Source organism: Onychostoma macrolepis, chromosome 05, assembly GCF_012432095.1.
Source record: "Onychostoma macrolepis isolate SWU-2019 chromosome 05, ASM1243209v1, whole genome shotgun sequence".
Lineage (NCBI taxonomy): Eukaryota > Metazoa > Chordata > Actinopteri > Cypriniformes > Cyprinidae > Onychostoma > Onychostoma macrolepis.
Window position 1 is genome coordinate 25517731 of NC_081159.1, and position 25660 is coordinate 25543390.

Below are 25660 nucleotides of genomic sequence, written 5' to 3' on the forward strand. Positions count from 1 at the left end.
TGCGAGACACGTGACCTCACTCACTAATTTTCGCGCCAGTGTATTCACGCGCAAGTAAGAATCACCTTTACTAACCTGTGTGACTGGCAAATTATTCTTTTATTATGGGGGTTTGTATGTCAAGAAAAGAGATCCCTGATGAAATTTATAGATATTGGTCTGCTGTAGCATCTTCTCTTCGCCTCGGCTGGCTTGGGACGAATAACGTGAGGACGGTTAGTGTTACTACGTTAACTAGTTAAAGCGAAGTAACGTTAGAGTAATTTGTTTATTATTAAACAAACGAGCTAACTAGTATGCTGAATGTAATAATTAAGTTGGTAGTAAGTCAGAGTTAGTATCACTAGGTGCGTGGTGATATTGAACAAACAGTTTGTAAAATAAAATCTCCATTGTGTCATCAAGTAACTGGCTAATGTTACCATTTTCAAATTGCTTTATTTTATTCAGGAGATGAAAGCGTGCCAACTTGCCCTTTTTCCTAATCTGTTGAACTCCTCAGCTGTAGAAGAAGATATTCTTGGCCTGGAGGAACATCTACGTGAGGTACTGAAGCAATTTATGTAGAGATATCAACTTGATTGCTTGTTTCCTGTCATGTCTGTACTAGTCTGATGTGCAGCAGAGTAACTAAAGTGTACTCTTCAATCTCACTTTTGATATTTGCTATAAGGTAGCTCTGGTATGTCACTTTATTGTCAGTTCCATTTTAACCAGATCTGCATCTCTATTCTGCAGTTCTCTGCAGTCTCTTGAGTATATCATATATACTACACATAGGAAAAAGTAAATCTTTTTGATTACTTATTTGTATCAGCGGTATAGAGGGAGATTGCAAAGAGCCTTAAGTGAGATATTAAGAGACTTAAATAAGATATTAAGTGGTTAGTTAGTCTAGGTCTATCCTGCATAATACAGATGTCAGCCTGAAATGTAAGTTAAAGTACTAGACAAATGAATATAGCATCAGGCCGAAGATGTTAAAAAGTTAATTCTGTACTTATTTTAAACATTAATTGGAGTTATCAAACTTTATTTGTTATGTAATCATAGACTCTATCTGTCAGTGCGCTCAAATCGATTAATTGCAATTAATTGCATCCAAAATAAAAGTTTGTGTTTACATAAAATGTGTGTATTGTGTATATTTACGTGTATATAAATACACACACATACATGTATCTGTTGTTCAGATATTGACCAATAAAAAAATTGAAGTATTAAAGGTATAGAATGGAAAACGGTATTTACCTTGGCATAGTTGAATAATAAGAGTTCTGTACATGGAAATGACATATCGTGAGCCTCAAACACCATTGTTTCCTCCTTCTTATGTAAATCTCGTGAATAAAAAAGACCAATGAAAAATAGGCGAATCAGAACATAACAACGACTGTGACGTAACAGTCGGGATCACTAATAGTTACGCCCCCAACAAGCGAGGACAACAGTGAAAATCGCAAATAAATGTTATGTTCCAGGCTGTGCAGGGGATGTGAAGTGCAGGGATGGGTTGGTGTCTGTATTCAGAAAGGCACGGAAAGCAAATAACACGTTCTAATAAAATAACGCGAGCCACTAAAGGGACATGGTTAGCTCCTTGCTAGCGGTAGCCTGTTACATTGCAGTACATAAGATTTCACTTACCACAGAAACAGAGTAAGGAGAGATGACTGCGGATGATGGCGAATGATTTACAGATCCTGAGCACCACTGACAAGCATCTGATCTTGTAAAATGTGTGGTAAGTACCGCCGCTCCATAGTATAAACAGAGTTCGTGCGATCGCGAATCTCAAAAGTGAAAGTAAAAAGCGATCGTGCATTTGAAAGCAGTTTCAGTGCCCTGCATATTAATAGCGGCTCCCTGATGCCCGCATTTTATATACAGTATAATTACCTGACGATATAACTGCGAGAGAAAGTATTGAAATATATATTTTCCTCCCTGTGTTTCCTTCCTGCTGTGTGAGCTACTAAAATGAGCCGCACTGTGAAACAGCCAATCAGAGCAGAGCTCAACATTGAGCCGCACTGTGAAACAGCCAATCAGAGCAGAGCTCAACATTATTATTCATGACCCTTCCAAATAAGCCAATAACAGACCATTTCATTCTAGGGAGAAATCCTAGGGTTGTAAATGCACATGTAAAACCGTTTCTGGAGAATTTTTGCCCTTACCTAAGCCACATACCTTCTATGAAGATATCAGAGAACAATTTAAAATATTGTATCAATGCATTCTATGGCACCTTTAATAAAAATAATATTTATTTTTATCAGTGTAAAACTATGGAAATAAAAATAACATCAAAAAAGTGAGGGCATAAAGGGTAGATCCACCATAAATGTATATTTGTGGATTTTTCTTATGACAGGGTGCTGATGTCTCAAGTGGTGATGAGCGCGGTCGGACGCCTCTTCATGTGGCAGCAGGAGAAGGCCATTTAAACGCTGTTCGCTTCTTGCTGCAGCAGGGAGCAGATGTGAATGCCACTGACTTTTATGAAGAAACTCCACTTCGAGATGCCATACGCTGCAAGTACTTATCATGTTTGTGTGCTTTACTGGATATACATTGCATACCAAGGTCAGAAATGAACTTATATTTGCTCCCTGGAATTGATTTCAATGGGTATTTTTTTTTTACCTTTGTATGGGCAATTTTTATAATTACCTTATTAATGGTTTCTGTGTTTTTATATTAGTTAAATGTAATCGATTAGGCAAGGCAAGGCAAGTTTATTTGTAGAGCACATTTCATACACAGTGGTAATTCAAAGTGCTTTACATAAAAGGAAGTCATTAAAAAGAAAAAAAAGTCAACAATATTTAAAAAGAATTTAAAACAGTTAAAATAGAAAATGATTATACATAGTGCAATCAGTTCAGATGTAGCACAGTGCTCATTCAACAAATGCACAGCTAAACAGATGAGTTTTGAGTCTGGATTTAAATGTGGCTAATGTTTTAGCACATCTGATCTCTTCTGGAAACTGGTTCCAACTGTGGGCGGCATAATAGCTAAAAGCAGACTCCCCATGTTTTGTGTGAACCCTTGGTATTTCTAACTGACTCGATCCTAATGATCTGAGCGGTCTGTTAGGTTTATATTCAGTGAGCATATCTGCAGTGTATTTAGGTCCTAGGCCATTGAGTGATTTGTAAATGAGTAAAAGTACTTTAAAATCAATCCTAAATGTAACTGGAAGCCAGTGTAAGGACCTGAGGACTGGTGTAATATGCTCAGATTTTCTGGTTCTAGTCAGAATCCTGGCAGCAGCGTTCTGGATGAGCTGCAGCTGTCTAATGGTCTTCTTTGGAAGGCCGGTGAGGAGACCATTACAATAATCCACCCTGCTGGTGATAAAGGCATGAACCAGTTTCTCCAAGGTCTTGACTGGAAACAAAACATCTAATTCTTGTAATGTTTTTGAGATGATCGTATGCTGATTTAGTTGCTGCTTTGACATGACTACTAAAACTAAGGTCTGTCTCCAGAATCATCAGTTTTAGTTGATTGACCCCTAGAGTCAAGGTATGCATTCACCTTGAGAACTTCATCTTTGTTTCCAAATGCAATGACTTCAGTTTTCTCCTTGTTTAACTGAAGAATGTTCTGGCACATTCAACAGTTTATTTCATCAATGCATTGGCAGAGGGAGTCAGTGGGGCTGTAGTCATTTGGAGATAAGGCTAGGTAAATCTGGGTCTCATCAGCATTGCTGTGATAGGCAATTTGGTTCTTTCTCATTATTTGACTTAGTGGGAGCATATAAATTTATGTTTATTTACACAGACTGTTTAATGTTCCTCAAATATGGCTTACATGTATTTACACTACAAATGCATAATATACAGTAAATAGACTACATAAAGAATATAAGTTATAAAAAAAAAACAAAAAAAACAGGAACTCTTTGCATGGTAGGGCTGCAATTTTATGACTGTTTATGTTGATTATTGCTCTTGATATTGTAAGAATGATTATTAATGTTGATTAATAGATTACAGACAAAACATGTTTTTGGGACAGCCTATAATACTCTGGCTATACAGTTAAGAACCACATATAAACATTTATTGCTTTTATATTTAAGACTTCATATTGCTTATTGCAGTAGCTTGAAAAACGAAACAGCTATTTAATCAGGGAGTAAATTATATACAAAAAGCAAGCATAAAACACTGAAGCACTCTGCGTCTAACGCAAATTATGCACACTTGAAAAAACTCATTGAAATATAATCATTGAAGCTGTCTACACTGAAAAAAATTTCTTAAATTGAATTTGCACTCATGGTTTATAATGAAAGAATTTATGAGTGCAGAATTCAGTCAGTGATTGGCCACTGCATTCATAAGTTCAACAGAAATTTGTGATTGGTTAAAATGCATAAAAAGAAATGTGATGCAGTGTGAACAGATCTAGATTGGAATGTCACAGTCACCACTTTTCACATTTCACTTCAATTGCAACAGAAATTGTGCAGGGTTATATTTTTGCCCCAATCCCCTGTTAATTTCCAACCCTGTTGCATGCCCACATTTACTGATTAACCTTTTAAATCACTAGGAGTTTGGAGGTGGTGGAGCTGTTAATTTCTGCAGGGGCACGTTTGGAAAAATCCTCAGAGGAACTTGGGGTTGAGATGTGCTGGTGAGTGGGACTATGTTTTTATACAGAAGTTAATTTCACAAAAGAGGGCACTTGATAAAAGACTCGATTTTATCTGCCTGATGAACATGTTAACCTTAATAGCAATAATTGTAGTCTCCTGAATATGGATTGTGCTTTTCAGTCTTGCATTTCTTGGAGACACAGAACAGATGGAGGCGTGGAAGAAGGCTGGAGTCAGTTTTAACGTTTCTGATGCTCACGGTCGAACTCCCTTACATGTGGTGAGGGTTTCTCAGACATGTGAAGTAAATGTTGTTCCTATGATAAGCATCTAAGCCTGGCTCATCTTTCTTCATTTGCTTTATTAGGCGGTGTGTACTGATCAACCTGAAACGGTGAAGTTCTGTATCCGCAATGGATCGGATCTTGAGGTATGGACACAAAGAGTTTAAAACACAGTGGTTTATCTCTCAAAAGTTTGGACACATTCATATTTTTTGGCCAGTATTTCAGAATAATATCAAGTTATCAAAACACTTAAGATGCATGCTAGGTTTTCTAGTAGTCTCAAGGCATTTCCCATATGCTAGGCACTGTTGACTGCTTTTTCATCGCTCTTCTTTTCAACTCGTCCAATTTAACAAATGTAAATTAAATTCTAACTTTTTGTTGGGGGAGTCATACTATATATATTCACAATTTATATTGTCTACAAAGAAATTTCAGAAGGTTTTAAGGTCATAGGAAAGCCAGATGTGTCCTTACCTTTGGATCTGTAGGGATATAAAAGCATCACTGTACCTGTATTAAAAGCGATTTTATTTCAATCTTTTCTGAAACGACAGCAAAGAGACCGGTTCAACAACAGGCCTATAGATGATGCTCAGAGACTAGGCTTACAACACGTGGTGGAGCTGTTGAGTTATTAGGCTCACTGGCTGAACCAGGCCACAGATGGCAGGAAGCCCAAAAGGAACAGCAGGTGTCTGTCCTTTTAAGAGAGTTTAAAGGTCTTTGTCATTAGTTTTTCCAGATCATAAAATGTTTTTATGCAAAAAGGTGTTAATTGCAGTTTTTAAAAGCATTATTATAGAAAGAATGGAGGAAGATGTTCATGTAAACATGTTTTTGGCACAACTAAAATAGGTTAATGAAACAAAGATTCCTAACATTATTTTTGAAATCATTTTTATTCAATATTCAGTTTTTTTTTTAAGCAGAGTTCCAAGGGCACAGTTTTCTTCCAGTTTGATATTAATGTCCAAGACAAAAAGAGGTGAACATTTTATTTTTCTACTTTATTTGATATGGGTTTCCAGTTCTGAACATGTAAATAGCAAATATCATTCGCCATAGTAAAAAAAAAAAAACACTCTGGATATAATACTTGAACAGTTTTGAAATTGGACAGAAATGAAAGTAAACAACAGATTCTGGTGTCTGACAGCACTTGATAATGACTTTATAATTAAACCCTTAATACTTTCAGTGGTTCATTATATTTTCACTTCAGGTGGCTTTTAACAACATAAACATGACGTGCACAAAAATGAACATGGTTTAACATGGTTTAAATAAACAAAGAACACACGATTTAAGATGTATAATGAGTGAGGCAGCAAACAAAGCCAATAAGTTTCTTTTTTAGTCTGAATGTTTAACACTACCAGATGCCAGAATCTGAAGTTATACAAGCATCCTCCACCTCAGCCTTGCACCCATGCCATCAACGGCACTATCACACAGTGTAAGGATACCCATAATGTGTCTTTAAGAGGCATATTACAAGAGACAATGTTTTAAGTGTAACACAGACAAGAATATAACTATGCCATATGTATTGTATTATTTCCATATTAAAAGCTAATTTCAATCTCTGTAAAGTGAGTGGTGCAAAAACACACTGTTACAAAAGAAAAGGCACGATAATTCGGCCATTCGGTGCAAGATTAAGGTGAACCAGAAGAAATATATTGACTTCATCAGAGAACCACTATCATATGCAAACAATTGCCTGAGAGTTAAAATGATCAAAACAAGACAAGATTTATTTTTTGTAACATGCAGTCACATGTCCAGTCAATAGAGCAAACTGACGGGCGATGTGATAGCGTTCAAAAGTACAAAAACGGTCAGAGAAGGAAGGCTGACATTCCTGTAGCATCCAAGAGCAGGAACTCTCTTTTTACAGAGGAGAACAGCAGTATCAAACATTAAGCAAAGTTATTTTAATGACAGCCCAAGAACATTGCATGCATTTTTATGCCATAGAGTTTGTGTACAAAAGCAAAAAAATTACAAAAATGTCACAGGAGTTGCTTGCACAATGAACTGTGTCAGATAGATAAGGTTTCTGAGTTGGTGAACATGCATCGTAGGGCTGTAGACAGCTCGCCTTGGAATTTCAATGTGTTTAATAAATGGCCAACATCTGAAGTCTTTTCTCCAATCTAGAGTTTACTTTAATGAATAAAATCTGTAATGAGGGAAAAAAAAACATAACTTAAATATACAGTAATAATATTTACGATGACCACCGACGGCATGCTAAATATGCAATAACACAGAAAGGTTAAAATAATACACTGGTTATAATTTAATGCCACAAAATTAAAATAAACATGTTAAATGACTTTTAACACAGTATTTAAAAAAATATATTTAGTCTTCTTTAAAATGCTTAAAGGAAGAATAAGATAAACATGCCATTAATAAATCTCAAAACAATTGTTTGGTCAGTCCATTTTTTTTTTTTTTTTTTTTTTGGATTTACAGACTGAAAAATTTTTTAGAGTAAAAGATGTTAATGCAATATATGAATTGGGCTTGGGCACAGTGTTTAATCCAAAAATCAATAATCAATCCATAGTATTAATTTCTAGAATAGAGCATTTTCTGCATTTTTGTGTGTTCTCGTGTAAACTGTTTTCTCTCTATAAAAATGGCTATTGAATCTCTGCTGTGTGCCGTCTTAATGTCAGTGGCACACTGTTCATTTGCAGTGAGAGTACTAAAACTAAAAGGTAAATTACACCCATTAAGTACACCCACAAACTAGGAGAAGGGGCAAGTAAAAACTAACAAATTTGTTGGGAGTTTATATTGTAAGAACTACAATTCTTTAACTTCCACCAACCGATATAATCTTCACAATCATCTGTCTGTAAAATACAATTGTGTAGTTTATAGTCTGGCCTTAAGATAGGCATCAGAAAGGTTTTGGACTGTAAACAATATTGTTTTGGAAAGTGTATTTTCAGAGCCCCTTTGCTGCCATGATGCACACGCATAATGATACATTTACTGACAGCTAATTTCTGTAAACAGGATTCTTGAATACACATTAAACCTCAAGAGAACGGAGAAAGAGAGCAGTAGAGTGTGGTTAAATATTTGAAAACAGGAACTGATCTCTTGTTGGCTGTTGGAACAACATCTCTCCATTTTCAATGAGGTTGTACAAGCACAGGGTGATTAAAGACCCTTATATAAGCCCAAAAGCCACATCAAGCCACACAATCAGACGGCAAGCTCAACACCAGAAAAAGTACAAGAGATAGAGCAGGTGTGTTATGTGGGAACAGATACTGGCACCCATCTCTAAATCAGTGGACTGTTGGGAGTGTTGATCCATCCATCACCGGCTGCTGGGCTTTACATGGACATCATGTAGGAAAGGGGCGGGCATCGGGGCATCCACTGGAAAGAGAGCCTCTCAGTCATTGTACCCTGAACCAGGGAGTTCATTGGTTAATGTGTGCCAGCGCTCGATTTTCTTGTCCTTGTTTTTCAGACAGTCAAACCAGTGTTTTAGCCTCTCGCCATTGGCATTTATACCTAAAGAGACTCCACCTGGAGAAAGAGTGGAAACGTCCATTAAGACAGCTAAAAACACACAGGTAAATGGTTCCCCATAGGGCTCAGGCCTCAACTATATAGATGACCTGCTGGAGAGAATTTCAGGCCAGTTGACAAAACTTGCCCAAGTGACCCTTCGCAGGGAGTTTGATTGACAGGCGATCTAACCAATCATAATGCTTTTCCCAGGACAGTCCCATATTTCAGCTGTATTTTGAAGTGTCCTGTATTTCAAAATTTCTTTACTACTGGGTGATCAGAGCGAGTAGTAGAAGTGTTCTGTCACGCGAGAACAGACAGATCAAAAGTAACTAAGCTTTTCGTAGAACAAAATTACCATCCAATCACAATTTGTTATCGATTAACCTGCAGTAAGTGAAGGCGGGATCAGTTCTGCGGTCGGTTCTTCTTGCTCTTTAATTGTCAAATACACACACAGCTGTCAAAATGTCCATCGTGTGGAGTATCTCACATAAATACAGTTAGTTATGGCTTAAGTGAACGTAAACAGGTGTGTCAGTATACTACATTCATTCGGTCTTAAAGGGACAGCAGCCTAATTAAATACCTGTCTGTCTCATTAATGTTAATCAAACAACAAAAGATGTTAAATACATGTATACATGTTAAACCTACTGTATTAGAAAAACAAGTGTATTTAATATTTAATTTGTATCTATTGTTTTTGTCTTAAGGTTTGTAATTTGCTTCTTTATTTTTGTATAAAAAGTAACTGTACGGGTGTGTGTGTATATGTGTATGTATGTATGTATGTATATATATATATATATATATATAGGAAGAGTTAATTTGCAAAAACCGATAACTTTTTCAGAAATCACGTTTTTATTGTGCATTCCAAGTAATATCAATAAACCTGCAGTTGGGTTGTTTTGATTAATTAATAATAACTTAAACAAATACAGGTAATTTACAAAATTAAAGTTCATTAAAAGTATTTTTTTTTTTTTTTTTTACATATTAAAAGTTTGTTTTAAAGCAAAAGCAGATAACTCCACATTTCATGTTTTAGAGTTTAAAAAAACACTCGTTTAATCTTTGTAATCTCCTCAGATGACAATGTAGATGCCTGACAAACGTCCCGTATTGAACCTTGCAAAATCTGGTCACCCTAGATGATCAGTTCATTTGCCACTTAAACGCGCTACAGCGATCTGTCACGACACATTAAAGAGCCACAAAATAGTATCTTATTGTTTGAATTTCTTATAAAATGACAACGTTTGAAAGCTGAGACCCAGTTTCATACTAAGCGTTTCCTCTTTACTCCACAATGTATTTTTATTTTTATTTTACTGCGTGAGAATGTATGGTGTGAGCGCCATGGCTTGTTGGACATAGCAACAAAGAGGGGTGGCTCTTTTTGCAAAGGGTCAATTGGGTCAACATCTTACATATTTTGATAATGTACACATTTTTTTCCAAACTTAAACATTTGGTTTTCTGTTACATTTGGTTGGTAATTCAGCTTTTTAATCTGACAGCTGGGTTACAGGGTTTTGTCAAAATTGCAAGAATGGTTTGTGATAGTCTTAATTACATTATCGCGACATCAGTTTGGAAAAAAAAAACAGTAATGTTTTTCCTGGTAGTTTCTCTTTCATGTAATTGTTTATAGCAATATAATTTGTTGCTGTCTTGGAGTCTAATTATAGTAAATTAGTATATTAGACAATTACATAAAATGTTCTTTGCAAATAAATTATTCATTTTGTTTATGAATAATTTGATAAAACATGTAAAAATTATACAGTTACAACAAGAAATGTAAAATGATTTTGTATGGGTTGATGTAAAATTGAATGACAGATCTTAATGCAAACAGTAGAAATGAAAATTATAGCCTAATAATAAAATGATATAAAATAATAATAAAAAATAAAGATATATAAAAACAGGTTTAAACGTGGTGTAAATAGTTCCTACCAATGAAATCATTGGATTTGCCAATGTCATAGTCCCAAACGGTCACCTCCAGGGTCTTTTTGCTGAGGTCAGCATACTTGATCTCATAGAAAAACTCCTGTTATAGAGAGAATGGAATTAGCATTTATAAAAACAAAATGAGGTACAGAGTCTGTAAATCAGGCATCGGTCAGGTTAATCTTACTTCATTGAATTCAGGGTTGAGGGTCTTCTTTTTGACAGCTGTCTTGTGCTTTGATTTTTTGTTCTCATCTGGCTTGAGATACCTGAAATACATTGGTAATGTAGAGAGAGAGAGAGAAAGAGATGCATTTAGTTTGATCTTTCACTAAAGGTTAAGTCGACTTCTTTCTGGCACATGAATTATTCTGAAATAATTGCACCTTAGCAAAGGCAGTAAAACTGGGAGCGCATTTGAAACAAATGCAGAATAGTTTTGTTGTATGCAACAAGTCAGTATGTCCACCAGAGGGCATTGCAGCTCCTGTATATAAAATATGGAGGGCTGAAAGAATAAACTAGGTTCATCGCAGGACATTTCCACCATTTGCTCTTGGAGCATTCTTAAAATAAAAAAAAAGGATTAAACAACCTCACTTCACTTGTCTGCTCTCATTGCGGCTCTACTCCTGCAAGCCCTCTTAATGAGGGTCCCTTGCTCTTTTACAAAGACCACCAGCCAAACAAACGGCCAACAGACTGATTAAAGGCGATCCAGGCAGTGAACCCAGCAGCCTAATAATCACAGCCTGTCTTTTTTGTAAAGGCAATAATATAATTTCCCTAGATATTTATGTAGAATGGCATTCTTTATTTTTATCCATCTACGAATCAAACAGAATTCATCGAATAATAGAGTAAAAAGCCTAAATGAATCAAACAGTGTCTTGTTCAGGATGGTACAGAAATGGCAGTAGACATTTAAAGTAAAAGTGAAACTTGTAAAAGGCTCATTTCCTTTGAATTGTAACAGTCTCCCTGGAGCTCTCTTGACAGGGAATGACATTTGCTCCTGTAATGGTGCTGCTGGACAACTGTTATATTCAGCTTTTCTAGTGACTAAATGCACCTGTAGTTTAAAATGAATGCAAATCAATTTCAATTACTTCCCAAAAAGGAGAACATCAAGTGATATCAATCTGGAAAAACTGCTCTGTGCGTAGATACGCAAGAAAAACAGAGGAATGACAGAACAATCTGAAAATTGCAGATGGTTTGTTGAAACAACGAATTAATAATTTAGTATTCAAAGCTTTTGTAGAGTCAGAACCAGGCTGGTTAAATTGACCAATGTTTGTACATGTAAGAAACAAAATCATAGTGCCCCACTGCTGTAATCCCTCTATAAATCGTTGGATTCAGGAAGCGAGGGAGTTGAGAGCTCTAATCCCCTCTGTGTGCTGACGCAGAGATCACTGCTTCATTTCCCCCAACACATTCCAGTCCTCAAAATACACATGCATTTGCATTTCTCCCTATCAAAGACACAATTCTAAGCTCATGACATAACTGCTTTGATATTAAGCGTTGACTAATGGTTCAGATGCTTGTGTTTGGCAGGATGAATGGATGTGCTAAGGATTTCCTTACAAACATATATGTGCACGTACATATATCCAACATTATAGGTAAATCATTCAGCAAGCGATTTATCCAGTGATTTAATGGTACATTTATTGCAGAGATAATCCCTTAGATATTTGGGGTTAAGTGCCTTGCTCAAAAGCTCATAGCTCATTCCTGTGGGATAGGCTTTATGTGGAATGTCGCATGACTGGACAACAAGTCTCATTGCATCTGCTTGTCTTGTGTTAATAGCAGTACGAACTGACAACGATATCTAAGAACTTTGAAAGTAATCAGCTAACTTACTTAGTTGTTTTTATTGTATGCATTTTATTCGATTTTAAAGGGGTCATCGGATGCCCATTTTCCACAAGTTGATACGATTCTTCAGGGTCTTAATGAAAAGTCTATAACATACTTTGGTTAAAATTTCTCAATGGTAGTGTAAAAAACACCCTTTTTCTCCTCTCAAAATCAGCTCTGTTTTCAGCTAGCCGTTTTTTTTAGTCTAGGTTGCTTTAAATGCTAATGAGCTCTGCTGAGTTCTGCTAATGAGTTCTGGGTGACGAGCAGTACTGTTTACTTCAGCCGCGAAACTGGCTAACTAACATATTATTAGGAAAGGCGATTTGCAAAGATTCATTAAAAAAACAAAAAAACCTTATACTCCTGTAGGTGAAGCTGGATCACGAATGATTAATGATAAATGTTAGTGAAAAGAAGAAACGTTTTGATATCAGTTTGCATATGCAATGAACATCAGTTATGTTCATCTTTGGAAGCTCTTTTGAAAGCATCTCTATATTAAAGGGGTCATGAACAGCCTTTTTTAAATCATTTTGTACTGTTTTCTGAGGTCCACTTATAATGTTATAAAGATTTTTACATTGTCCCAAATGTGTCCCAAATCATAGTATGTTGAAAAGAGTATGCCAAAGATTCCTGGATGGTCTACTACTTGAGATTAAACTTCGAAGTGCAGATCGATGCGCACTCTAACGGCTAACATTACTCACAACCATAGACTGTAACTAACAATTATTTTGCAGGGATGTGATTTTTACGGATTAATCCAGAATTCCGGATTTTCCGACCTGAAAATGTGACCTATGTGAATCATGCAGATCTGTAAAAAAAAAAAAAATAAAAAAAATAAAAGGAGGGCCCATCTCACAGCCGTCACCATGGTAACCCGGGACGGAATCACAATCGCCGTCCCCGCACAACAGGGCCACACCGGGCGGCATGTCAGATGGCAAAGAGATGCATTTTTCATTCCTTTCCAAGTATCAACAAGGACGTATTTGCGACCGTTCGCAAATGGCGAAGTATGATTGGTCAGATCACCTGTCAATCAAGCTCCCTGCTGCGCAGTGTAAGTTACCTCAGTCGCTCTCACGCTACAGTGGTATAGTGACAAGAACATCGCCGGATCGGATGATCTGGGTATATGTATTATTGCTTGTGTCTATACATAACCTATAAGTTACTAATTTGACTTTGTTGTCGATTGATTAGATGATCGATTTTGAGTGATTTTCCACTATGGCAGGATGTTTAAGCTGCATTAACATTAACTTACTTGTATTTGCTAGCTATTAGGGATGCTCATTTCGGTTAATTTTCCCAACCGACAACCGCAAATCATTATCCGATTATTAACCGTTAACTGATAAGATGGTAAGTTAACACTTTTCAATAAGGTTCATTCAGCGCTGCCGCTCCCACCACGCGCATCACACACTGTGCATAGGGTACCGAGTGCTGAGGGGGCACCAAAAAAATAGTCTAATGAAAAATCAATAATTATATTTTAATTATTATATTAAATATATAGCTCACTGAATCTGATGGCCGCAAATAGTTTCTCCCGGAATCTAGAGCGAGCGAGTGAGTGCGCCCGCGCCCGCGAGACAGAGACTGTGCTCCAAACCGCGTAGCGCGTGCATGACAGAGGGAGAGAGAAAGCAAGAGACCGCGCGTTTGTGCCTCATGAAGCACATGTAAGACAAACTCTACATTATCCCGCTTATTATATGGCTACCTACAAAATAAATCAATAATTTGACACAAAATATTGATTTTAAAAGGAGTTTATTGATTTAAAAACGATTTATATTGCTTCCGCTAAAGAAAATAGTCCGTCTCACTTCTCGTACTCAAGTAGAAGTACAGATACTTGTGTTAAAAAATACTCTGGTAAAAGTAGAAGTACTGATTTAACTTCTTTACTCAAGTAAAAGTAGCCATGCGAATGATAACCATTTTTTTATGCAAAGCTAACGTTACCTGGATATGGAAAAAAGGTTCTTTATAAGCCATTGCCTACATTTTAAATGGATGTCTGCAAAATAGGCCTAAAACATCACATAGCCTATATGATTATTGTGACAGAGACTGGGACTCCAGGTTAATGAGATTCTGACATGAACATTTGCATGTTGCACATTTAGCAGTTAAAGTTGGGTAAAAATGTAAAACAAAAATAAGTTAAAATATATTTTTTTGTCATGGTTGTTGTTATAGAGAGAGGTGGTGATGGAGCAGTGGACAAGACACTTGCTTTTGATTCCCACTGTTACACATCCACCAAATAAGTTGTTATGTGTCATACTGTACAAAAAAAAAGTTGCATGTTAAATAAATTAAAATGTATTTTTTTGTTCAAATAAGTTGTTATGGGTCCTGCTTTACTATCCATATAGATTCACCACCAGTTTGATCGGCGTGGGGGTTGTCTTAGTATATTTTCCTGCTTTTTTGTCCTTAGCCAATCACATGCCTGATTTTGGTAATCTAGTCATGGCAGTCGTAGCCTAATGGATAGAGAGTCGGACTTGTAACCTGAAGGTCGTGGGTTCGAGTCTCAGGTCTGGCAGGAATTGACGGTGGGGGGGAGTGAGTAACCAGCGCTCTCTCCACCTTCAATACCACGACTGAGGTGAGACCCTTGAGCAAGGCACCGAACCCCCAACTGCCCACTGCTCCGATGTGCTCCTGTTCATGATGTGTGTTTGCACTTGGGTTAAATGCAAAGCACAAATTCCGAGTATGGGTCACTTCTTCACTTTGACTTTCATCTACTGATTATTTTAACAATTGAGTAATCTGATAATTTTTTTGTAATAAAAATAAACTTAAGTGAAAAACAGGCTTTAATATGACCATTAATTACATAGTTTTATTGAACAAAACTGTTAAAATACATAATGTAATATGCCTATATATAATATGAATATAACCAACTTTAGTACACTGTGTATTACACACATGCCTACAGAGGGCGCCAAAATGATGTTTCATTTTACAGCATGATTCAAGAATATTTAAATCTATTAAATTTTAATATTTGGCAAACTCAGAGCGACTTTTATTTTGAAATCGCGATGTACAACAAATCGCATATTTAGAAATACAGGTGCATCTCAATAAATTAGAATGTCGTGGAAAAGTTCATTTATTTCAGTAATTCAACTCAAATTGTGAAACTCATGTATTAAATAAATTCAATGCACACAGACTGAAGTAGTTTAAGTTCTTTTAATTGTGATGATTTTGGCTCACATTTAACAAAAACCCACCAATTCACTATCTCAACAAATTAGAATACTTCATAAGACCAATACAAATTTTTTTTAACATTTTTAGTGAATTGTTGGCCTTCTGGAAAGTATGTTCATTTATTGTATATGTACTCAATACTTGGTAGGGGCTCCTTTTGCTTTAATTACTGCCTCAATTCGGCGTGGCATGGAGGTGATCAGTTTGTGGCACTGCTGAGGTGGTATGGAAGCCCAGGTTTCTTTGACAGTGGCCTTCAGGTCATCTGCATTGTTGGGTCTGGTGTCTCTCATCTTCCTCTTGACAATACTCCATAGATTCTCTATGGGGTTCAGGTCAGGCGAGTTTGCTGGCCAATCAAGCACAGTAACACTATGGTCACTGAACCAGCTTTTGGTACCTTTGGCAGTGTGGGCAGGTGCCAAGTCCTGCTGGAAAATGAAATCCGCATCTCCATAAAGCTTGTCAACAGAAGGAAGCATGAAGTGCTCTAAAATTTCCTGGTAGATGGCTGCGTTGACTGTGGACATCAGAAAACACAGTGGACCAACACCAGCAGATGACATGGCAGCCCAAATCATCACTGACTGTGGAAACTTCACACTGGACTTCAAGCAACATGGATTCTGTGCCTCTCCACTCTTCCTTCAGACTCTGGGACCTTGATTTCCAAATGAAATTTAAAATTTACTTTCATCTGAAAAGAGGACTTTGGACCACTGAGCAACAGTCCAGTTCTTTTTCTCCACAGCCCAGGTAAGATGCTTCTGACGTTGTCTCTGGTTCAGAAGTGGCTTGGTAGCCCTTTTCCTGAAGACGTCTGAGCGTGGTGACTCTTGATGGACTGACTCCAGCTTCAGTTTTCTCCTTGTGAAGCTCTCCCAAGTGTTTGAATCAGCTTTGCTTGACAGTATTCTCAAGCTTGCAGTCATCCCTGTTGCTTGTGCACCTTTTCCTACCCAAATTCTTCCTTCCAGTCAACTTTGCATTTAATATGCTTTGATACAGCACTCTGTAAACAGCCACACCTTTCAGTAATGACCCTCTGTGACTTACCCTCTTTGTGGAGGGTGTCAATGTTCGTCTTCTGGATCATTGCCAAGTCAGCAGTCTTCTCCATTATTGTGGTTTCAAAGAACAAGAGATACCCGGAATTTATACTGTAGGGATGGTCATTTATTGAAACTCAAATGTAAATAATCTAATATTTTGAGATACTGATTTTTGACTTTCATGAGCTGTAAGCTGTAAATATTTTACTTTATATGCAATGAATCTAAAATATATGAAAGTTTCACTTTTTGAAATAACTTACAAGAAAAAATGAACTTTTTCACGACATTCTAATTTATTGAGATGCACCTGTATGTCAATGTATTCTCCTGTGTTGGCATATGTTTATAAATGATTTACGTTATGAGTCTAGTGAGACGAATGAGCACTGTTTTCCCAGATAAGCAACCCAAACTCACATTATATGCAGAGGAAGAGTTTGTGGACCGAGCTGCTGAGATGCAGACGCTCCACGCTTGTAAATGATAGCAGTGCAACACAAAGCGCGTCAGACTTTACATGCGTTCCCAAATGAAACCCAAACAAACAGCACATGCAATAAAAGACAGAGCAAGCACTATCAAAGGTTTTACCACAAACACAGCTTTATACTGATATCGCGAGACCGCTTTTCACCCCAAGGAGTAATATCGTGAGATCTCGTGCGCTCCCGAAAGCCGGGAGAAATGGTATTTAACACGTGCAGCATTGTTAATTTTGCGTGAAAAGTTTGTTTTTATCAGAAACAAAAATGAACACTAATTTCATATATACTGCCTTTTAAAAATTCAAGTAATTTTCAAGTATCTTTTCATAAATATGGCTGTTTTCAAGGGTTTTCCAGGAATTTCAAAAAGTCAAATTCAAGTACTTCAAGAACTTTAAGCACCTTGTACGAACCCTGCATAATGTTTCGGTCAGAAGGAAAGCAATGGAAAGACAGCACAGCGTCTTGTCTTTGGAGCATCTTTATCGTCTGGATTTTGTGTAGACCTGCATGTTCGCCACTCTCGTAAACACTACATGCGCAAATTGGTGGGCGGGGCTAAACAGGCAGGGATGTAGAAGCAGTTGTTGATCTTCCTCTGCGGAGGCAGTGCTTATCCACACTATTACATCATAGAGTTGTACATTCTAGAGGTCGACCGATTCATCGGTTTTGCCGATTAATCGGCACCGATAGTTGATTGCCACAACTATCGGTTATCGGCAAAAATCCATGCCGATAGTTTTCCGGTTTGCAACCGTTGCCGGAATGGCTGAGAAGGGTCCGCTGGCATTATACAGTACAAGAGCGGCTTCTAGAGGCGGAAATCACTGACAGCACATGTTGTTTATTTTGACACGTGACACTGAGCGCTGCACAGAGCGGGAAACTCCAACCGCGCATTTAAATACAGCCGACAGAAAAGCCTGCCGCGGAACAGAACGCCATTCACATAGTTTTCTATTAAATTACATTATATTTGTCCCAAATGGTTGTGAATGTATATAATGACTTCACCCTAGGCTATAAATTATGTATTGTGCATTTTTCAGCAAAACGTTTGTCTTTCTGTGGCTCTAATAAAGTCGGTATGCTTCATGTAGAGAGCTGTAATAGATTGCGCGTTCTCTTTCCACTTGCTCTGTTTTTTTAAACACCGAACTTCAAACTCATTTATGCCACATTGTTCATTCTTGAAGCAAACTTATGTCCGTTTGGTGATTTAAATAATTTGTTTTAGACCGCCACTTGATCTGAACGCAAAGCGTCTGGTGTGTGTGTGAGATACCTCTGAGTTCTCCTAGACGCAGCGCTGCTCGACGTAACTTTTTTTTTTTGATTAGATAATTATCAAGTGTTAAAAAATAGAAGCAAATAAAGTGTGTGAGTACACATACAATATCCATATGTATGTAATTTTAATGCTATGGCCTTGTGTAGATATTTAAACATGGCCATCTTTAAGCATGGCTGTTGAAATTAAATGGTAACATTTAACAATAAAAGTCCATTCGTAGCATTAATGAAAACTGTAGAAGTATTGTTCCTTGTTAGAGTGTTTTCATTTCAACATTCACTATTAGCTACTAATAGGCTATATTTTTACATTTTAAAGTTTCTTCTTTTAACATTAGCAAATTATGAAATAACTTTAATGATCAATATAGTAAATAATATTAATATTTTTATTCATTTACAAAGTATGGTTCAGTACTGTTGCTGCTTTTATTTATTTTTTAAATAGTAAAGCACTAGCTCTCTTTCAGTATCCATTTTGAAAACTATCAGTTGATTAATCAGTATCGGCCAGTGTGGTCCAACCTAGCTATCGGTATCGGTAAAATCCACTATCGGTCGACCTCTAGTACATTCTACAAGCTGTTGTTTTGGCAGACTGGCTGCCATATAAGCTGTTTTTAGACTAATGCGGTAGTTTTGAGTTCTGAAACTTACAGGATGTTTTTATAGTACAATGACCAATGACTTATATGTCAAAAGATCAATGGAATTTTGGTTTCTGCGTTCATGACCCCTTTGAATGAACCAAAAACCTGTTTTACAGAACCGGTGTAATGACAATGACAATGAACTCAACAGAACATCTACCATTACTTCCATTTTCTGTGGTGCATCAAATCTATGTAGGGAAAACCTCTCACTCACAGATTATTTGTAATTTGACAAAAACATTAATATATTCCAGCTTCAATGCATGAAAAGATCCTGTCTTATTGTTATACCACAGATTTGAGTTAACTTACTTTACTAAATTCAGCAACAGGAGATTGGATTTCCTTTGATATCTATAATTCACATACTCTTACTACTGCATGGATCTTTTATTCCACATGAAACGTTTTCACTAAAACAAACTACTTGAATTCGGATTATTTTAGTATTCCTGCACATGAACAGCTAAACTGTGCTTTTGGTACAGAAAAAAACTTACGTTTTAACATAGGGGTCAGAGAAGCCATTGGCATCCATGGCAGCGAGATGGGCACAGCGGATGATGCCTACCACTAAGCCACACTTCTGAGAGCTGTACTTCAGAGAGATCATGATGCGCCCTCGCTCCTCCAGAGACTTGTCATCTGTCTTGTCGATCTGTGTTGAGATACACACACACAGAGACAAATAGAAAACACAGCCGTCAGTCCAGTGGCTAAGAACTATAAAGAAAAGGATTGATGTAGCTTGTACATAATATAAATAAACATTAGGGGTGTAACGATAAATCCATTAATGGATCGATTCTGTGATTTTCCTAATGCATCGTGATTCTCTCTTGAATCGATTCTGAACTTAGTTTTTAACAGCAGATGGCACTCTAGGCTAGTTCTTAACTGCACACTCAAATGCTCACGAAGAAGACCGCTTGTGCGTTCAACTGAGTGGTTAAATGTACTTGCACCTCTGCTTTTATGACGCAAGGTTAATGTAAACACAACCCACTGTGAACACTCTTGTAATTCACTTCAACCTTTTTGAACTTTATGAATGATTATTTTAAGTTCAAGTGGTGTGTGTGTAAGGAACTGAAAGCAAGCTGTTTCTAAAGCATGCAGTGCCATCTGCTGTTAAAACTAAGCTCAGAATCGATTTCAGAGAGAATTGCGATGCATTAGATTAATCGATTTATCGTTACACCCTAATAAACATATTTATAAGTGGAAATTCTATGAATCTCGTTGTATTAATTATCAGCTCATAAATAGGCGGAAATTTCTATTAAAACACAAGTGTTGTGTCCCAGTAGATAATTTATTAATTCTCTCAATTAGATTCATGCACCACTCTCTTCTTTCCAGTGTTTTCTTGTCTAGACATTTTATGACGATCTCATCTGTTGAATGTGAGGTAAATCTTCTCTCTCTCTTGCTCTCAGAACTTTGTGGACCCACCAAAGCCGTCAAGCATGAAGTTAATTAGCTGTGGAGAAGGCGTCTCTGTTCATCCCCCACACACTGCTGTCTCATTTCCGTCCCCACTGGAGATCTCTCTCACACACACACACACACACACATTGCAGAGTCTCTTCACACAACAAACACGCTTCGTACTGTTTGCCAGCTGGTGGAGTCACTCACAGGCCTAAGAGCACATCCCAAGTCAGTCTTTGTGTTTAACTTTTGTCACCTCTACCTGTACTGCAGTCCTGAGAGCAGATCCCAGATCAGTCTGCTGTCTGTGTGCTGATCTTTCAGGTGGGTGACAGATAATTAATGGATAGAAGTGAATAGAGCTAAAAAACTACTTATAACTTTTAAAATCTTGCTGGGAAATCTCATAATGTCAGGGTTGGAGAGCATTCCATACCTGTCAAATGTAATTTTAATGGCATTTTTTAAATTGAAAGACTGATCTAAATTGGTGGTGCTTATCTTTTTAAAACTGACTCGTGAAGGCTAACTGAAAAGTAACTTGGAAAAACTAAAGACTTTTGGGAAACGTTTGTCATTATATAACTTTCAGTCCTGCAATTTGATTGACCAAGTGGTGTACTATAGGACTGATATATATATATATATATATATATAATATATAATATTAATGGAGCAACAGATTTTTTGTGGAAATAAATCATTCAAGTTGTTTATTTTAAAAATCTTATAAATGTATGAGGTGGCAACCCACACACGGGGTAAAAGGCACACGGTATTGATACAAATACTTCAGCTAAAATAATGTTTTTTTAACCTCTTAACTGTCACCGTCCACCCTGTGGGACGCCTACGTTTACTTCACTATTTTACAATTAAATCCTAATCTAATCATGACAAACTATATATCGTTGGAAAGGTCTAAGACTCCTAAATAGGTATTTTACCACTTTTTTTGTAAAAAAATTATGTAGGAAAAGTAATAGATTAATTTATGACAAGAGTGCACCTGAAAAATCTACATCATAACAGGAGTTCTGACCTTTGTCACAGAAAGTCTTCTTAGTTGCCTTTTTCTCTATCACGCTTTAGAAATCATAAGAAATTATGTATCAGTTGAAAACTTAAAATCTCAAAATTCATCCTTTGAAACCCATTTTAAAATCAGACATTGCATTACCATGGAAATGGTGCATCAAAATCACGTTGGAAAATGTTTTCATTCATGAATTATAAAAAAATAAGTTTGGATAGTGCACTATCATGTCTGTGTTCAAAACTGTGAGTGACAGTTAAGGGGTTAAAATAATGTCTAAGTTAATACTTGTTCAAAACAATCACTTTAGCAAAGTTTGTACTATTTTCTGCTTATTTTGAAAAATATAAAATATGCTGTCATTAAAATATGTTAATATAAAAAAAGTAAAGATTATGAAAGTATTGAAGGAGATCCAATAATAATTTAATATATATTTACAGTAGTAACAACACATGTGATCCTGGACCGCAAAACTAGCGGTTAAGTCGCTGGGGTATATTTGTAGCAATATACAAAAATACATTGTATAGGTCAAAATGATCCATTTTTCTTTTATGCCAAAAATCATTAGGATATTAAGTAAAGATCATGTTCCATGAAGATATTTTGTAAATTTCTTACTTTAAATGTATCAAAACTAAAATTTTGATTAGTAAGTAATATGCATTGCTAAGAACTTAATTTGGACAACTTTATAAAGGTGATTTTCTCAATATTTTGATTTTTTTGCACCCTCAGATTCCAGATTTTCATGTTTTTAAATATGATGGTTTCATTCTAAACATGGTGATTATCTCTAATATGGACACCCAACCTAATATATGATATTTACCATCTGAATCCAACCATGTCATGTCAACAAATGGAAAAGTCAGCCATCTATTAATTATCATGTTAATTACTGTGCACCTTTATCCCCAACAGCAGGGGCGCTTTTTACCCCAAATACCATACTTTTACATATTCTTCGTTATTTAAAAACTGTTGCTTTAATTATCTCAAACAAAACTGAAAATCATAAAGAAGACCTTTGTCTCAAAAAATATGCATTAATTGGAGCGATTCTCATTTGCTACTTAAATCTACAACATTTTAAAAAACATAAAATATTAGATCAAGTAAGCACAGAATCAACTTGCATCTTGAAAAGTGAATGTTTTGGAAAGTGCTAAGCCATGTTTTTGTGCCATCTAGTGGTTTAGAATAATATAATATAATAATAATAATATTAAAGGTGCCTTTTACCCCAGGGCGCCTTTAGCCTTCAGTCCTGGGTTGGACTGAATTTGTTTTTACCTCCACTGTAACTGAATTCCCCACAAAATGTTCATGCTTTGATGATAACTTATGTTTGATCACTGTTAAAACTAGAATGTCCACTAATGTGTTTATTTACAAAAAAGCATGAGTGGAGAAAAATGAGGAAATTTTATTTTTATGTAACATTTCCTAAAACAGCTATTTAAATATATTATTTCTATACGCTATACACAAAAAGAAAAGGGGAAAAAAAGACAAAAGACAATAATTAGGCTGAATAAGCTGATCTATAGCATGCTAAATGGTGGTAGGAATGGTCTATGAATGGTACACCCCCCTAAGCTCACATAAATGGTTTGACCCAAGTCTTCAGCAGCCAATGATACTGACCCGTTAAAGAAATAGCAGCCAAAAACAACCTAATAACCAGCTGCTGTGATGTCTGTTTATCAAGAATAAAAGAAAAAAGAAGAAATCAATAACTTTCATATAGCTGTAAGTATTTCTGTATTTAGTTTAGAATTTAGTGTTCGATAACTTTATTCAATTTCTGTATATTTCTGCTGAGGGGCACAGGTAGCCTAGCTAAATATAACATTTATTAAAATGGGTTCATGTGAAGATTGTTTTAAGTTCACTTAAATTAGAAGTTATTTTTAAAGTCTAATAAATGTTAAAATTGATAGCTCTTAATTATAATGTAATGTTTAATGGCTATAGTCAATAGTTAAATATTAGGGGATTTGTTTTTAAAGGGAAATCAGTATTACTTGGTATCAGTGATACTGGCCTTCAGTCATTAAAAAGATGTCATTAAACAAATATAAAAAATGTGTTTTATGAACATTAATTTGAAGATTGAATGTGAAATTATTGCAATATAAAAATATATTTAAAAACTTAAATATCGCGATAATTTCAGAAAAAATGTGCGATTCATTCGTTAATTTTTGTAATCGATTGACAGCACTTTTATATATATATATATATATATATATATATATATATATGTGTATGTATGTATGTATATGTATATGTATATATATATATATATATATATATATATATATATATATATATATATATATGTGTATATGTGTATATATACGTATGTATACACATATATACTGGTTTTGTCACTCTGCTTGTCTGTGTTTCCAGACACACTGTCAGCCTGTGCATCAGGGGCATTCAATGCATAAAGCCGTGAATGTTTTGCATATCCAAGCCATTTAAATGGGTTCAGGGACTGGCTAAATATGAACGTTTCTATAAATATATTGTCATTTGAGGTGGAACCTAAGTCTTATATAATAAAATGCTTGGAATAAGTAATTATGTAAATTATTTATTTGCCAAACAATGGTAATTTTAGACAAATCTGTGCTGGTTATGGAGGTACGGAGGAGTTTAGCTCCAACCTTAATTAAACACATCTGAAACAGATTTTCAGACTCAGTAGAAATTTCCTGGCAAGTGTTTAGAAGCTGATATGATCTAAACTCTGCAGGACGTTGGCCCTTTAGGTGAAAGTTTGGACACCCCTGGATACAAGTAAGTGGATTCACAACAGCTCACCCGATTCATGACAATATGAATCGTCATTGTTGTATGGGATTTTCATCGCTTTGTTGGCAATACGGGTGTCACAAAGCACGGTATACACAACTGGTGAGTGAGAACAAACAGGTTTATTGAAGGGATTCGGGGATTCAGGATCGGGAGTGACCAAAAGCAGGTGAGTGAGCAAGTTAGTGTGAAGTTCAGATGGCTTAGCTGTGGCTGAAGTTGTGTCTTTGTTTGCAGGTTCGGATCGGGAATCAAAGGCTTCGAGGGAGAATCGGCGAGGGATCCAACTGGTAAGCAGTGATCGTAGAGAGTCCAGAGTTGTCCATATAGTAAACGGTAGACCGGACAATGTGGGGAATGGGAGTGTGTGTGTTTATAGTGGTGTTGATTGGTGTCAGCAGGTGCGTGCAATTAGAAGTCAGGTGACTGTGATCGGGTGATTGTGCTGGGTGGTGACTGTTGTGATGGTGACTGATCCCTGACAGTGGGTGATTTCATGCACGAGAAAAGCTGTCCATGAATTGCTAGCCCAAACAGAAAAATGCGCTGATTCTGCCAGATCGATTACCAAATTTATTATCATTTTTTTAAAGATTTATTTTTGCCTTTATTTTGAGAGTATGTATTGACAGGAAACAAAATGGGAGAGAGAGAGAGAGAGGGGGGGTGGGATTGGGAAAGCTCCACGAGCCAAGACTCAAACCCAAGATGTCCGTGTCAAGGGTGCTGTCACGAGGCTATCAGCGTTGACAAATCCCATTTGGTAAAAAAAACTAAAACTTGAGTAAATGAATAGAAATTAACAAAACCGTCGCAACTGTATATTTTCATTTGCAAAGCAAATTTTGAAAGTCCACTGAAAACTTATCTTCTCATTTTTGGCATAGAATATGTTGATGACAGTATTTAGCAACATGCTTAAGGAAACTAACTAATTAAAAAATATTTATTGTTCTATTTGTTTTCCTCCTTTATTGTTGCATTTGTTTTCCCCATGCTTGACAAGTACATGCACGTTCTTAAACCGATTACGCTTATTAAGCTGTGTGGTCATGTAAATGCATTTTCCTTTATTGGGCTTTTACTTGATTGCCATATGGTCTTAAATGGCTTAGGAATAAACTTATCGACACGTCTAGATTTTTGCCCATTAAGCTGATTTTGCCCGGCATGTAAACACCTAAACCTGTGCTCTTTCAGCTTATTGAAGTGCACAATGTTTCCCTTCTCCTGCTAGAGCATATAAAGCAGTGGTTTGTGCTGATTCTAGCAGAGCTGTGTAATATATGATATGTAACAGGAATGTGAACTTTCTGC

The 25660-nt window shown here is 36.3% G+C and overlaps 2 protein-coding genes across 7 annotated transcripts in view; one reads left to right on the forward strand and one right to left on the reverse strand.

Annotated features, from left to right (window-relative positions):
• On the forward strand, window positions 1-24984 carry si:ch211-209a2.2 (L-asparaginase). Of its 3 annotated transcripts, XR_009271359.1 has the most exons (8): window positions 1-206; window positions 451-546; window positions 2378-2541; window positions 4576-4659; window positions 4802-4901; window positions 4989-5051; window positions 20481-20799; window positions 24285-24984. XR_009271359.1 is itself a non-coding variant. In XM_058776343.1 (7 exons), exons 1-7 carry the CDS (start codon window positions 105-107, stop codon window positions 20688-20690), a joined length of 828 nt encoding a protein of 275 aa, XP_058632326.1. In that variant the 5' UTR covers window positions 2-104; the 3' UTR covers window positions 20691-23557. The 3 variants fall into 3 exon arrangements, 2 of the variants coding, with proteins under 2 accessions (XP_058632326.1, XP_058632327.1); XM_058776343.1 differs by lacking the exon at window positions 24285-24984 and having other exon boundaries at window positions 2-215; window positions 20481-23557; XM_058776344.1 differs by lacking the exons at window positions 20481-20799; window positions 24285-24984 and adding an exon at window positions 5466-5650 and having other exon boundaries at window positions 4-215.
• Window positions 5792-25660, reverse strand: part of doc2b (double C2-like domains, beta) — a 300599-nt gene continuing 280730 nt past the window's right edge. For all 4 annotated transcript variants that reach the window (XM_058776339.1, XM_058776336.1, XM_058776337.1 and 1 more), the window contains 4 exons: window positions 19542-19699; window positions 10610-10691; window positions 10426-10522; window positions 5792-8472 (listed from right to left, as the gene is read on the reverse strand). In XM_058776339.1, the coding sequence (XP_058632322.1) occupies window positions 8336-8472; window positions 10426-10522; window positions 10610-10691; window positions 19542-19699 (474 nt within the window). In that variant the 3' untranslated portion in view covers window positions 5792-8335. The remainder of the gene's footprint in view (window positions 8473-10425; window positions 10523-10609; window positions 10692-19541; window positions 19700-25660) is intronic.

Excerpts from the sequence above, each read along its gene's own strand:
- si:ch211-209a2.2 (XM_058776343.1), top strand. The coding sequence starts at position 105 with ATGGGGGTTTGTATGTCAAGAAAAGAGATCCCTGATGAAATTTATAGA. Across the intron at positions 216-450 it reads GGACGAATAACGTGAGGACG|GAGATGAAAGCGTGCCAACT; the intron begins GTTAGTGTTACT and ends TATTTTATTCAG. Across the intron at positions 2,542-4,575 it reads CGAGATGCCATACGCTGCAA|GAGTTTGGAGGTGGTGGAGC; the intron begins GTACTTATCATG and ends TTAAATCACTAG.